At 37.7% G+C, this 16,754-nt stretch overlaps 1 protein-coding gene across 1 annotated transcript; it reads right to left on the reverse strand.

Annotated features, from left to right (window-relative positions):
* Positions 1-4,376: 4,376 nt before the first annotated feature.
* LOC106087079 (ornithine decarboxylase 1-like) lies at positions 4,377-13,004 on the reverse strand. Its single transcript, XM_059370160.1, has 7 exons — positions 12,675-13,004; positions 8,536-8,785; positions 8,336-8,459; positions 8,073-8,246; positions 7,757-8,005; positions 4,802-4,873; positions 4,377-4,734 (listed from the first exon to the last, which is right to left on the reverse strand). Exons 1-7 carry the CDS (start codon positions 12,868-12,870, stop codon positions 4,588-4,590), a joined length of 1,212 nt encoding a protein of 403 aa, XP_059226143.1. The 5' UTR covers positions 12,871-13,004; the 3' UTR covers positions 4,377-4,587.
* Between the last annotated feature and the right edge of the window lie 3,750 nt (positions 13,005-16,754).

The following is a 16,754-nucleotide window of genomic DNA, read 5'->3' on the forward strand; positions in this document are numbered from 1 at the left end:
TCTCCGCCAATGCGTATACTGCACCATAGTTGTATTGAAATTAAACTTTCCGGATGAAAATTCGCAAATCATGGCCCTAGATTCTTTAGATTGCAAGGTCGTAAGCTTCAAACAAGTTCATTCTTTCGTTTCTTCCTAGTATTCTGTATTATCTAAAAGGATGCGTTGCTGGCCGAGGATCTTTATCATGTTTTTAAAAGAACTATGCAAACATGTGGACTTTGAGGCACAGATTAGCTCACTAAAGGTAGCTACACTGTTAGGAGTCGGTATCCACAATTTAGATAAAGCAAAAACCCAGATTTACCTGGACTTTGTCAAGTTTAAGCTACTCAGTACATCTACTTGGTATTCCTCATCCCCTATTTCAACTTCTCTTAAGTTATGACAACAATTTGCAATACTTCAAGAATATTTTAAAATGGAAATAATTGTTTTTGTTTTTTATATTCATTTTATATTGTTTGGGTTAAGATTTGGATTTTTTAATAATTAGTTTTAGTTTCTATGTAAATGCTGCGAAATGCCGCGTATATACTGTCTTATCTATTAAAACCACTGGGTCAGTTTTTGGCAAATTCAAATGTGGAACATTTCGCCAAGCAAATATGGGTCAAGGTTTTATTTGTTTTGATGATGTTGAGTAAGCCGTCTATGTTTGGCCAGCTGCTGTTATTAGGGTATGCCTAAAAAAAATCATGATAGTAGATTTCCGAAAATTTTAAATATTTTATTCAAGAAACTTAAAATTTTGTAGAAGTTGTTCCTAGCGGCAACACTGTTTGGTCAACATACTTCTTTGAGATTGATCTATTTTTTTAACTGATAAATAGGAATACTGGATTCACGTGTTTTCTGTAAGCCAATCATTTAATGATTTCTCTGTACTATGTTTATTCGTGGTGATTTATGACTTTTTTGCACGTGTTTCAATTACAGGGCATTTAGTAATAAATAAAGATCTAGTCTCATTTAAGGTGAAGATCATGTTATAAACAAGTAAGAGCGTGCTAAGTTCGGCCGTGCCGAATCATATATACCCTCCACCATGTTTCGCATTGGTCGAGTTCTATGAGCGGTATCTCTTTTTAGGCAAACAAAGAATATTGAATAAGAACTGTTATGCTTTTGGAGCTATTTCAAGTTACAGTCCGATTCGAACCATAAATGAATGCTGAACATTGTAGAAGTCATTGTGTAAAATCTCAGTTCATTCTGATAAGAATTGCGCCTTGTAGGGGCTCAAGAAGCAAAATTGGGAGATCGGTTTATATGGGAGCTGCATCAAGCTATTGATCGATTCAGACCATATTGAACACGTATGTTGAAGGTCAGGAGAGAAGCCGTTGTACAAAATTTCTTCCACATCGGATGAGAATTGCGCCCTCTAGAGGCTCAAGAAGTCAAGACCGCAGATCGGTTTATATGGTAGCTATATCAGGTTATATACCGATTTGCACATATATACCGATTTGCACATACCTAGCACAGTTATTGGAAGTCATAACAAAACACCTCGTACGAAATTTCAGCCAAATCGAATGAGAATTGCGCTCTCAATTGGCTCAAGATATACCAGATTATGAACCGACTTGAACCATACTTCGCACAGTTGTTGGAAGTGATAAAAAAAATACGTGCAAAATTTCAGTCAAACCGGAAGAGAATTGCGACCTCTACCGGCTCAAGAAGTCAAGACCCCAGATCGGTTTATATGGTAGCTATATCTGGTTACGTACCGATTTGCGCCATACCTGGCACAGTTATTGGAAGTCATAACAAAACACCTCATGCAAAATGTCAGCCAAATCGGATGAGAATTGCGCGCTCTATTGGCTTAAGAAATCAAGACCCAAGATCGGTATATATGGCAGCTATATCTAAACATGGACTGATTTGGCCCATGTACAATCCCAACCGACCTACACTAATAAAAAGTATTTGTGCAAAATTTCAAGCGGCTAGCCTTACTCCTTCGAAAGTTAGCGTGCTTTCGACAGACAGACGGACGGACGGACGGACATGGCTAGATCGATTTACGATCAAGAATGTATATACTTTATGGGACATCTCAGACGTATATTTCGAGGAGTTACAAACAGAATGACGAAATTAGAATACCCCCATCCTATGGTTTTTCAAAGGTTTTTGTCTTTAATTGCTAATTTAAACAAGTAAGAATGAGCTAAGTGCGACCGGGTTGAATCTTATGGAGCCAACGCCATGAATCGCATTATTTAAGTTCTTTGCACCATTTCGCTTAAAAGGCAGAAATTCAAGTAGATTATGGAGAGTCAATCAATGAATGGAGCTCAAATAAAGATGTAGATTTATGTGAAAGCTATATCAGATTATAAACCGATTCTGGTCATACTTGCTTTGGATGTTGTTAGTCAAAACAGTAATCATAGTGCGAAATTTCAACCATCGGTTTATATGGGATTGTATCAGGCTATGAAATTTCATCCAAATAGTATCGGTTAATATGGGACTGTGTCAGGCTATGAAATTTCAACCAAATAGGATAATAATTGAGCCCTCTAAGAACTCAATAGGTCAAATTGAAAAATCGGTTTATTTGGGGGTTGTATCAGGTTATGAACCGATTTAGACGATACTTGGCTTGGCTATTGCAGTTTAATGCCAATGTGTGAAATTAAAGCCAAAATCCGATTTTGCTGAAATTTCGCACGAGGCGTTCTGTTATGATTTCCAACAACTGAGCCATGTACAATCCAAATTGGTTTCTTACCTGATATAGCTCCCACATAAACCGATCTCCCGATTGAGATCTTGAACTTCTAAAAGTCTTAATTGTTGTCCGATTGGGCTGAAATTTTACACGTAATGTCCTCTTATGACTTCCAACATCCGTTGCAAGTATGGTCCAAATTGGTCTGATTAGACTTCTACGGCCCCAAGAGGCTTAAATTGTTAGCTTAATTGGTAGAAATTGTGTACGTTAAGTACACATGTGCCATTAATCTAAAGGGTGATTTTGAAGAGCTATAGTAAAGTTAAAAAAAAAAAAAACATATAAGATTCAGAAAAATCCATGAAATCTTTTTTTGAATCGATAGTATGATTCAATTATTTCACCAAATGTTGGCCGTGACTGCGCCTTAAATGGTCCATCCGCTTAGCGCAATTTTGACATAACCTTTCCAACATTTCGGCCGGTATCTGGTCCAGAAAGCGGCCAATTGACCGGTCCGGAAAATAACGTTAGCGCTCACTATTCTCAGTTACGTTACGATTCGTATCATCTTTAAAGAAGTACGGTCCAATGATGTCACCAGCCCATAAACCGCACCAAACTGTGACTTTTTCTGAATGCAATGGTAGCTTTTGCAATGTTTCTGGTTGATCTTCACTCCAGATACGACAATCCCGCTTATTTACGTACCCATTGAGCCAAAAATGAGAAAAAAATTAGCAAAAATGAGCGCGCGATGAACTTTCTTGACAGAGCATGCATTTTGTTAAAAAAATTCAATAATTTGCTAGCGTTTTCGGTTAAATTATAGACCAAACTGAAGATGTTTGACAGTGAAAGAAAAGTATGAAAATCAAAATGTATTTCTGACAGTTTTCTTCGAAGTTATGACCAATAGTGTTTTCTCATTTATATTCGTTAATATAAGTTTTTAGTACAACCCATGGTGAGGGGTTCCCAAGATTCGACCCGGACGAACTTTGCACATTTTTACTTTGGTTTCATTCATACGCTTTTCTAGAGTATTTGGCATATTCTAAAGGCGGATTACTAGCCCAGCACCTCAACCAGGTGTTTATAGTTTTAGAATGATAAACACATGTTTCGCGCACATAGGAGTTCTATAGTTTACTCCTGAGGCAGGTTTCCATCCCATAATTAAGTAATTATAAACGCCGTAGTTAATTAATTTAAAGTAATTATAAACGTAAATAATAAACTATAAAGTTTTAATAGTGGACTTAAGGTTGGTGCACACGTTTCAACTTAAGGTTGGTATATACACATTTTGTAGGATTGATGTTCATGACGGCCAGTGCATGAAATAAACAACGTTCGTTCACAGAATCAAATCAGCATATAGGCAATATATTCAACAACGCCTGTTTATGATAATCACACCATTGGCGCATGATTTGCAATGTCTTTTTTATCAGTTTATAGTAGAAAACAACGGAAACTAGAGTTGTTGATATTTTTTCACTTCATTTGTTATATCTGCAAAATACCTAGGGCCTAACTGGTATTTTTCACATTTTAAATGTATTCCTTCAAATTTCAATGCGAGCGTTAAATACGCGATTAGTATTCTTTATAATAAATATATGTTAGATAATTGCATAAAGATCTTTTCCTAGATTTCAATTCATTTATTGGTTTCTGCTTCTTCGACAGTTATGACAACAAAGTTATTTATGTTCCATGGCAATTGGTCAAATCATATCTTTCTAGTTGAGTTTATACGATAAGATTGCAATGTGAAAATAATTAATTTACAAATGCAAAGAACGTGTCAAGTATCATAAGGGTGAATGACTTTTGCTTAATACATCTTATGGTTGATTTTAGCCAACACTTGTGATGGTGGACATTTACTGTGTTGCCTTATCATAGTAGATAGTTTTTGGTAGATTAAATCCATTAAAGCGACATCCAAGTGGCAAACTGTAAGCACCCATATTGGGAAAAGCCAAAAATTCACCACATTTGAGATCGGGCAAATGCACGTTTTCAGCTATCTGAAACAAAAATATAAGTAATTAGGTTTTGTTGTATAATTTAAATGAAATTTCAATTATATTTTACCTTATCCAATGCATCGCAGGTGGGACCCCATAAAAGTGAATTAAATTTTGGAACTTCTGCATGGCGCTCATTCTATAAACATATGTTTAAAAGAATATGGATTGGAATTTCAGTGCTTTTAGGATCAAAAAAACCAGTAAGGAAAGGCAACAGTCGGACGGTGCCGTCTTTATAATAACCTACACCTGCCCTATAGGTACAAAGTGGGACCTATGTCTTATTCTGAAACAATTTTGATGGACCTCTCCGGATGTTTTCAGATGGGTTGTTAAACAATCCGTATCACATTTCGAGCAAATATGTTCAAACTATAATAACTATGGTTCACAAATGACAATATTATTGCAATTTCCCCATAATTTGACGAACATATATATGGGAGATATATTTAATTCTAAACCGATTTCGAGTAAGCTTCTCAGATAATGTGGTACTCGTTAAGAAAAGCGTTGTGCAAAATTTAGCAAGATTGGTCAAAAAATGCGATTGCAATGGCTCTAGAAGTGAAAATAGGGCGATATACATATATGACAGCTATATCTAAATATGAACCAATTTCTATGAAATTCATCTGTAATGTCGAGAGTCAAGAGAAAATCCATCCTGCCATATTTCGAGATAATCGATTAACAAATGACCATTTGATTGCAATATTACTACAAATCGGACAAACATATATATGTGGGAGCTATGTCTAAATCTGAACCGATTTCGAGCAAACTTTTTAGACATTGTGGATGTCATCGAGGAAATCGTTGTACAAAATTGTGGGAATATTGGTCAATAAATGCGCTTGCAGTGGTTCTAGGAGTGAAAATCGGGCTATATATATATGAAAGCTATATCTTAATCTGAACCGATTAACATCTCGTGAACCGAGATTCACGAGATGTTAATAGTCAAGAGAAAATCCTTCCTAACAAATTTCTAGAGATTCGGTTAACAAATTACCATTTTATTGCAATATTACTGTAAATCGGGAGCTACTGTAATGGGAGCTATATCCAAATCGGAACCGATTTCTATGAAATTCAACTGAAATCTCGGGAGTCATAAGAAAATCCTTTCTGCCAAATTTCGAGAGAATCGGCTAATAAATGACCATTTTATTGCAATATTACTGCAAATTGCCTATATCAGATTATAGACTGATTTGAACCGTATTTGGCACAGTTGTTGGAAGTCGAAAGAAATAGAACATTGCATGCAAAATTGCAGCCAATTTGGACAAAAATTGCGGCTTATAAGGACTCAAGAAGTCAAATCGGGAGATCGGTTTATATGGGAGCTATATCAGGTTATGGACCGACTTGGACCATACTTGACACATATGTTGAAAGTTATAATAAAACACTACAAGCTCAGTTTCAGCCAAACCGAACAAAAATAGCGGCTTGTAAGGGCTCAAGAAGTCAATTCGGGAAATCGGTTTATGTGGGAGCTATATCAGGTTATAGATACATTTCGACCTTGGCACAGTTGTTGAAAGTCATAATAAAACACTACATTCAAAATTTCAGCCAAATCGGACAAAAATTGCGTCTTGTAGGGGCTCAAGAAAACAAATCGGGAGATCGGTTTATATGGGAACTATATCAGATTATAGACCGATTTGGACCGTACTTGGCACAGTAATAACAGAACACTACATGCAAAATTTCAACCAAATCAGACAAAAATTCCCGATTCCAAGGGCTCAAGAAGGAATCGAGAAGAATCGAGAAATCGGTTTATATGAAAGCTATATCCAAATCTTAACCGATATGGCGCATTTGCAATCCCATATGACCTTTATCAATAGTAAGTATTTGTGCAAAACTTCAAGCGGCTAGCTTTACGCGTTCGACCGATATCGTGATTTCGACAGACGGCCGGACGGACATGGCAAGGTCAACTCAGAATGTCGAGACGATCAAGAATATATATACTGTTTGGGGTCTTAAATCAATATTTCGAGGTGCTACAAACGGAATGACTAGATTAGTATGAAAAGCTAGTAAACCGAAATTACGGTCGGCCGGGCTGAACTTTGAATACCTAACTTAAAGGATATGCTATACAAATTTCAACGGAAAAATTCCAACTTTAAACTTCGTCAAAATCGAACAATAAATACGCCTTTTTAGGGCAAGGGTGTGTAGTAATGATTTTGGTCGTCTGAATATACTGTTGAAGTGTTCAATAACAATGTTTTGAAGGTGTCTCAATCGGTGTGGAAAAGTGCTTCGACAATTGGGTTGAGCGTAGGCAAAAGTATATAAATCATAGTGGAGTATACTTTGAAAAACAATAAATCTATTTTTATACCCTTCACCATAGGATGGGGGGTATACTAATTTCTTCATTCTGTTTGTAACACCTCCAAATATGCGTCGAAAACCCCATTAAGTATATATATTCTTGATCGTCATGACATTTTAAGTCGTCCGTCTGACCGTCTGCAGAAAGCACGCTAATTTTGTAGGAGTTTAGCTAGACACTTAAAATTCCGCACAAATACTTCTTATTAGAGTGGGTCAGTTGGATTGTAAATGGGCCAAATCGGTCCATGTTTTCATATAGCTGTCGTATAAATCGATCTTGGGTCTTGACTTCTTGAGTCTCTAGAGGACGCACTTCCTGTCAGAATTGACTGAAATGTTGCACGTGGTGTTTTGGTGCCGCTTCCAACAACTGCGCTGAGTTTGGTTCAAATCGGTTCATAACCTGCCATGTTAACCAATCTTGGGTCTTGACTTCTTGAGCCTCTAGAGGGCGCAATTTTCATCCGATTGGGCTGAAATTTTGCATGAAGTGGAGGGTATATAAGATTCGGCACGGCCGAACTTAATATGCTCTTAATTTTTGATGATAAAAAATTGCAGTTTCATTGTTAGGCCAGAAATATATATAGCAGCCCTCATATTTTTGGGTAGTTTTCTACACATTCATTGATAATAAGTTACTTCCACTTACCACAAAATGTTGCACCACTGGCTTAAAATGTTCGGTAAGAACATTGTTAAACGATCCATAAACGCCATCATTCAGGTAATACTGTTTCAAGAGCAGTTTTCCATTCGGCAAACGCGCTTCCTTCTTGGAGTGTATTTTGCAAAGTAAAGTATAGGCGGAAGTAACAAAATATCTACCCGGCTCGGCAATAATATTCACATTATTTTGTGGAAAATATCGTTTCAATGATGTGTTTATTATTTCACAGATCTTAAATGAAACCCACCATAATGTTAATAAACAAAATGAAATTATAAGAAAAACAGCTTTTACTAACATTTTTGAATTTCTTATCATCATTGCCGGGAAAGCCACCACCGATGTCGAGCATCTTCATATTGAAACCCAATTTAAAGCCAACATCAAAGAGTCGTTGGGCCTTGGCTATAGCACGTTTATAGGCCTGCAAGTCATTACAACCGGTACCCACGTGAAAGCTAATACCAATGACCTTGGCAAAGTTTAAACAACATCAAAGGGTTTAGATAATAATTATTTTAAAGCAATTATTAGCTGGGTTTGTTATGTTCTCATTCTTACATTCATTTTTAGTATTCTAGCTAAAGTCATCAAATTATAAGCCAATTTTTCGCTATCACATCCATATTTCTCACCGAATGACAAAACCACATCACTGCCATCGCAACGGATACGTATAACTAAGCTGGAATAAATTAACACAATTTTAGCATGCACAATAGAAAATGCAAAAAAAGTTAACAAACACAGTCTATACTTACTTTGATTGTGGGTAGAATCTATGTAGTTTAAATATTTCGCATTCCGAATCAACTGTGCTAGTTGTTACCCCTTTACTCTTGGCATATTCCACATGCGATATCATTTTACAAGGATGAGCGAATATAATGCGATCTGCTTTAATTCCCAAATTCAAGACTTTGCTAATTTCTTTCTTAGAGGCACAATCAAAATTTGTACCCAATTTAGCCAAGGTTTTGAGTACATGCGGGTCATCATTACATTTTACAGCTTAATGAAAAATTGGAGATTATTTTTTCATTCAGTTTATTATTTCGCACACATTGTAATATCCACTTCCGTAAAATCTAAAAACGGTTAAGGCGTACACAATACTTCTGTTCCGACTTCGAACAACTGCGCCAAGTATTATCCGAATCGGTCTATTAACTGATGTATCCCCTATATATAAACCGATTCCCGGATTTGATTTCTTGAATCTCTAGAAGCGTAAGTTTTCACCTGATTTGGGTGAAATTTGGCACAAATTTTTGTGTTCCGACTTTTAACATCCGTTCCAGATATAATTAGAATCGGTATATAAACTGATATCGCCCCCATATAAACTGATCCACGGATTTAACTTCTTGAGTCCCTAGAAGCCTCAATTTTCCTTCGATCTGTCTGAAATACGAAACGTGAAGTACACTTATAGCCCCAACACTCACACCAAATTCCATCTAAATATAGCCCGCATGTAAACCGATCACCCGATTTGACTTGTTAAGCCACCAGAATGTTGCATTTTCGTCCGATCTGTCTGAAATTTGGTATGTGAGGTACAATTGTGCCCTCAAAAACTCAAAACAAATCCAATTTTATGTTACTGGCATAAAATAAAAACCAGTTTTATGAAAAAGTAAAATTTTCTAAATTTTTTGGTTGCCGTTAACACATGATAACCGACCCCTTAGTTACGCAATGTACCTAGATTTCACTAAACTCGGTGCAAAAATCTCCTTTATTGAAATGTGCCCATTAAGGGAACTTTATGAAAATATTGATCGATTCGTCCATAGATAAGAATATATTAAATATCGAGGGTACGCTTGTATGGGACCTACACCGAAAGTTGGATCGACCTGGGCCATATCCGGCACAGTTGTAGTGAGGTCTAATAAATCTCCCCGTGCCAAATTTCAACCAAATCGGATAAAAAAATACGCCTTTTATAAGCTTAAGATATTTAATTTGGAGATTGATATAGGTGCCATATAGAGCAATCTCCAAAGGAGCCAGTCTATCGAACACAGCTTATTATTTAAACGGCGATACATCATCAAGACCTGAAGACTTAAAGAAGTCGAAACTTTTTCCCGCCCAAAGGATTTTCGACTCAGACACAATTTCCCCAATAACCTCCGAGGAAAGTATATAAGTGACAATCTCTTCTATTACCACGTTGTCCATTGAATAGTTTCCCAGGAAATGTATATCAACGAGTAGTTATAGTGCTTCCTCACGAGACATTGTCCATACATTCTAGGACTTCTGAATATATCCCTCCGTAATAAGTTTTGAGGATAGGATCTTCCTTAGCCTAGAAGCCTTAAATTTATCCTCCAAGCAGATCTCCGTCCAGGATTTGTGCTGAGCCTTTCTCAGCTTGCCCTTGTATTTTTTAAGCTCAGCCTTATAGACGTCCCAATCGTGTGGTGACCTTGTGGCTTTCGCAATGTTATTGAGCCTTCTACTATCCTTCCTTAGATCTACCATGAGAGCTGCTGTTTGCCCATTGGTTTGGCTCTCAAACATGCTGACACAAGCGAGTCGTTCAGGGCCTTCGTGATACGCTTGATCATTATGTCTATGTCCTCCCCAGTTCCCACTTTCTTTTCAGACCTAGAGAAGATGAAGAGATAGACGGGTAGAATGGGTACCGAAATGTATCCCTATTCGCATTTTTCTGTTTAGCCGTATTTTCTCCCAAGCTGAAACTAATATATCGATGACCAGAGAATCTGTGGTCATCCAACACTTTCCAATTGCATATCTTTCCACTAATGTTCTCTGATACAAAGTTAACAACTAGTACAGCCCGCCTGTTCCTGGTAATAAAGGTCGATTTTTTCGTTTATAACAAATCACCAGACTTTATAATATTTTCGATAAGCAGCTCTCCCTTTTCATTGATATGCGATTTTTGTGCATGTCTACATGCTCCAATCTGTATGGTGTTCTTTGTTATCATGAGAAGTTTAGCTGTGATCTACCGGGCGCGTCCACAGGTTGCGGGTGGTGGAATGCTCTACACGGAGTAGCTGCAACTCCAGTCGCGGTCAATCAGCGCTATCGAGTGGAAAGTCTCAGTGGGAGGCCGGGTGACACCGGATCTTGCTTAAATAATGAGTGTCTATGATGCTCGATACCACAAGGAGAGTTATTGGCGCCTTTTAATAACCAATGGCCATCATTTTCCCGCGGCGATCGAACCGGAACGAGCTAGCTGCCTAGCCTATAAGACCTTGACGAGGATCGCCACCTCCACAGGCTAATGTGCCTGCGACAACAACAACACCATGTCCATATCTTGTGAACAGTATCACTTGAAGTTATGTTTCCATGCGCAAGCTTTAAAATGTTAATCCGTTATTTATGTTTGCCTGTTACATCCGGTTATGTGTTTTGATTATTGTAGGTATTTTTTCTGTCTGCAATCAGGCGATTTCTTCTCATTTTCTCTCCAAAAATTAAAATCCTCTCTTTTATTTTAGCTTACTCTGCTTTCAACAACTCCATTTTAATTGTAAATTAAGCTGCAGCAGTTTTCAGCAAACAACAGACATTTTAGCAGTGTCCCTGCTGTTCCGAAATTACAAACATTTTATTACAGCATAATTATTGCTGTAATAGTGGTAAAATTAGCTGCTAAAAGTCAGCAGACGGTATTTTCTATTATCAGTCGATTTTTATCAGTCTATTTTTGTGAAAGCTATATCAAATCATTCCATAATTTGATATAGCTTCCACATAAAGCGATTTTTCGATAGTACTTCTAGAGCCTCTTTAAGACGCAAATCTTATCCTATTGGCTTGAAATTTTGTGATCCAACAGTTATCCAGGATAAAGACAAAATCAGTCTATATGCTGATGTAGACTCAATAAAACTTATCTTCCGATATTATTTTTGGGACTCAAAGGGACTTTCTCTCTGGTCTCCTTTATCTAGACTAACTTGGTATAGCTTCTAATACACCAAAGCCTCGATTTGACATCTTGAGGACCAACCGAAAGTAATTCTTATCCAAATATACCAAAAATCCTTGGGGATGTCTTGCTGCCGCCTTTCAAGAGAAACCGTGCAAATAACTTGAAAAATGCGATCCTTGGTGGAGGGTATACAACATTCGGCCCAGTCGAACTTATATAATTTATAAGCGATGTCTGGCTAGTATAAAACAAACCGAAGCTATGAACTTGTAATCATTAGATTTGCGCTGTGGCTGTAATGTCCATCCCAGCTGATCGTTACAGCAATATTCTCTTCTAAAGGGTGATTTTTTTGAGGTTAGGATTTTCATGCATTAGTATTTGACAGATCACGTGGGATTTCAGACATGGTGTCAAAGAGAAAGATGCTCAGTATGCTTTGATATTTCATCATGAATAGACTTACTAACGAGCAACGCTTGCAAATCATTGAATTTTATTACCAAAATCAGTGTTCGGTTCGAAATGTGTTCATTCACCGTAACGTTGCGTCCAACAGCATCTTTGAAAAAATACGGTCCAATGATTCCACCAGCGTACAAACCACACCAAACAGTGCATTTTTCGGGATGCATGGGTAGTTCTTGAACGGCTTCTGGTTGCTCTTCACTCCAAATGCGGCAATTTTGCTTATTTACGTAGCCATTCAACCAGAAATGAGCCTCATCGCTGAACAAAATTTGTCAAAATTTGAACACATTTCGAACCGAACACTGATTTTGGTAATAAAATTCAATGATTTGCAAGCGTTGCTCGTTAGTAAGTCTATTCATGATGAAATGTCAAAGCATACTGAGCATCTTTCTCTTTGACACCATGTCTTTAATCCCACGTGATCTGTCAAATACTAATGCATGAAAATCCTAACCTCAAAAAAATCACCCTTTACTTTTGTCCTTCCACAATTACCATAGTATGGTTTAACGCGAGGCAATAACTGTATCCACTTTTGGTATTTTAATCTCAGCTCATTGAGATTACAAACCATCAATGACTCATCCATGGCATGGAGATTTTGATCTGCAATCACTTGTTTCAAATTAATTTGTGTCTCATACAAAACTATCTTGTTTTCTAATACGTTAGCATGACTATGGCCTTTCATATCGCGAACAATAACTTTGGTTTCGTAAATTTTACAAAATTTGTATTTATTTTTATAACGCTTTTCCTTAAATTTTTCTTAATTAAATTTCTGTTAATTATATTTAACACCGTGTCTAGTCTTGTTTCAATTTGTTGCACCGACTTCGAACCAATGAACTCTGAAAAGTTCTGTGAACTTAGGTTGTGCTACAGGTGTTTATTTATATCAATTATTTTTCTCAAAAGTATAATTAACAAGTATGCATATAATTATAACTTACTACCGGCATTTTTTTACATACATTAAAACAAATTCGAAAATAATGCGATATAGTGCAACACAAAGAAAAGTGCAATACAACAATGTAACCAAATAGGAACTTAACCCATTAAAGACAAGAAAATGTAAAAAAATTGTTTTTGCAACAGTACGTTGTTCCTCGACCTAATTTTTATAAATTACTATAATATGGAACTAAATTATCCTTTGAAAATTTATTTTCGACAATTAAAGAGTTCTTAGTGAAATACTATGCTACGAATTAGTGAAATACTATCCCTTGACTAATAGTATTAGCAATAGAAATGCTTTTATCTGAATCCCATATGACCTTTATTTATCTATGCATTCGCTCGGAGGGTTTGGTCATTAAAGTTTTAATGTTAACGTACTCCATTCTTAAGATACTTTATTTGAGCCCGATATTCTCATGGAGATTTTGGGAGTGGAAATACCCCAGGATGGTGGTTAGTGGATTAAGGTGGTGGTGTGGACCCCTATAAACGTGGTCCCGAAAGTCGTTATGAATTTCGTGCTCTACTTCCAAATACCTTTAAGGGGTGTTTTGTGAAAAGAGCGGTGCCCCAAATACATGGTCCCACATTTAGATATCAGATTGGTATTCTACTCCCAAATACCTCTATTTGAGCCCCATATTGTAATGGTTAGTAAATAATTGCTGTTTGTGGTCCCCAAAGTGGGTATCAATTTCGTGCTCTAATCCCCAATACCTTTCATTAGAGCCCCACATTGGCATGGTCGGAAAATATGTCCGATTTAGGAGTGTTTTGGGGGAGTGGGGTGGTCCCTCAAACACTTAGCCCTGAAAATAAATCAGCATCGTGCTCTATTCTGAAATATCATTTATTTGAACCCCATATTGCCTTACTTACTATACTTTAATTGGCTATGACAGAATATTTGTTCCACTAGCCGAACGTAGAATAGCGTTCCAAGCGCCTCGATCTTCTGCGCTCATTCTAAAATCTCTGACACCAAGTTTCGAGGTGTCTCCCACAACTTGATCTTTCCATCGGGCTTTTGGTCTTCCCGGTTTCCGTGTACCACCGTTAGTGACTATCTCAAAGTTGTGGTTCCCAACTTTCTCCATTTTCATTTTCATTGGCCTCAAAATTGGATAACAAATTCTTTTTCTAATCTCAAATACCTTTCATTTAAAGACCTTGTTGCAAAAGTCCGCAAATATGTCCAGTATGGGCCCTAGAAATGTTCAATATCGAGCTTCAACCTTTATAGGACCCAAATTGTCATGGTGAGCAAATGCGTCCTATTTGAGGGTTGTTCTAGGGGTGGACGCACCCTAGATAGTTTGTCCCGAATGTTGATATCAGATTCGTGGTCTACTCCCAAATATCTTTCATTTTCATAGTCGGCAAGATGTCAGGTTTGGGGGTTGTTTTTGAGGAATGGGGTGGCAACTCAGTGACTTGGCCCCGAAAATATATATCAGATTCGTGTTCTACTCCAAAATACCCCTTATTTGAGCCCCATATTGCAACGGTGGGTAGGGTGGTCCCATAGACACTTTTTCCCGAATATTGATGTCAGATTCGTGCTTTTCTCCCAAAGACCTTTCATTTGAGCCCCATATTGCTATGGTCGTGAATTTGTCCTCTTTGGGTAGGATAAAAGGATTCGTGCACATGCATATATATTTTTGTTACCCCTAAAACAACTCCTGAGAAAGGTTTTTTATTTACCAAACTAGTACCACTGATTTGTCATACAATTTACATAATTTTCAACATGCGTCCCGAACTTTGTATCCATAATACTTTTTTACAACGCTGATATTATAAATACCTCCAAATTGCTACCGGAAAAAGTATTTGTGCATGCTTATTTCGGGGAATCCCGTATTGAGCCAAAAATAAGCTTCGTCGTAAAATGCAAGAAGCGTGCGACGAACTTTCTTAACAGACGCATTTCACATTTCGATAATGAAATTCAATAATTTGCAAGCATTTTTCGTTTGTAAAACGATTCATGGTTAAATTATAGACCACTGAAGATGTTTGACAGTGAAAAAAAACGAAACGTGCGTGAGCTGTTTGCACCAGTGTTGCCAAAAAGATAATAGCTAAAAGATCACCCTTTAGCTTCCATTTAAACCGATCTCTCGATTTCACGTCTGGATCCCATGGAAGCCTCAATATTTATCCGATTTGCTAAAATTTTGCACGTGGTCTTCTTTTACGACTTTCAACAGCTGTATCAAGTACGATCCAAATCGGAATTAAACCTGATGTAGCTCCCATATAAACCGATCTCTCGGTTATGCTTGTTCGGTTCCTAGAAGCTTTCAATGAAGCTGAGAAGCATGAAGTTAATATTCTTACTCCTCTTGGTAACTCCGATCACTGTATTGTTTCAGCATCTTTTCCGTATTCTGCTCTTCGTACTGCTTCCTCCCCAGTCCCGAAGCGGTCAATATTTTTGTACGAAAAAGCACGTTGGGCTGAGCTCAATGGATTCTTTCCGCATTTTAATTTGAAACTGTGTTTTCTAGATGACGATATAAATGCTACTGCTGAAATGATTTTTATTGGAATCCGGACATTTATTCCAGTTAACACTATAACGGCTAAATCAGATGACAAAAGTTGGTGTAACCATGCATGTAGAGATGCTGTCAGATCGAAAGAGGTGGTGATGGATAAAAATGCCAATACTGAACTGCTGCACAAGCAGGCAAGATCTTCGTGTGCCTTATTGCTTAGGCGCGAAAATTTTCTTTACGAACAGTGCCTACGTACTAAGGTTCTTGCTTCTACACCTGGAAGTAAGAACTTCTGGTCGTTCGTGAAAAGGGTAAAAGGTAGTTCTTCATTTATCCCAACTCTTGTTAAGGATGATCAAACGATCATTGACCCGGTCACTGACTGGGTCAAACGTTTACTGACCCAGTTGGCTGATATATTTGCAGGGAACTGTTCCCTGCCGGATAGCTATCAACACTCCCCTTAATCGAAAATGTATCTGGCTTCATGCCCCAGATTTTTTTTCGAACTCGTGGAGTTGAAAGGGTTCTTGAGAATCTAGACGTAAATAATTCCCCGAGCCCGTATGGCATATCAACACTTGTCTTGCTCAAGTGTTCTTCTACTCTTGCTCCTCCATTAAACAAACTTTTCAAACTTGCCTACCGTGCGATTCTTCCCGGCGCGTTGGAAGGTTGCAAACGTTCAGCCAATACCCAAGAAGGGTGAGGCCAACAACCCTTCGAATTAGCGGCCAATTGCGATATTGAGGTTAATCACCATCTTGTGAGGTATTTAGAGTCTAATGGCCTTCTTAGCGAGCAGCAGTATGGGTTCCTCATGGCGCTTCTATCGGATCGTTGGAGTCGCTCAATCTACCAGTCTGGTGAGATTGTGGCTCCGGATATCTCCAAGGCATTTGATTGGCTCTGGCATGTTGCACTATCTACTCATTTGCGAACGACAGTAATCTCTGCCATTCGTACTCATTCAACCATAGGCCGAGTCTTCGAGAGATTGAGGACAAGAGGCGGGTTATGGACGATACACTCTAACAGGATTTGCTGACCATTTCTGAGTGCACGGAGGACTCAATGCTGTTTGTTGTTACACAAACGATTC

This window comes from Stomoxys calcitrans, chromosome 5 (assembly GCF_963082655.1).
Source record: "Stomoxys calcitrans chromosome 5, idStoCalc2.1, whole genome shotgun sequence".
Lineage (NCBI taxonomy): Eukaryota > Metazoa > Arthropoda > Insecta > Diptera > Muscidae > Stomoxys > Stomoxys calcitrans.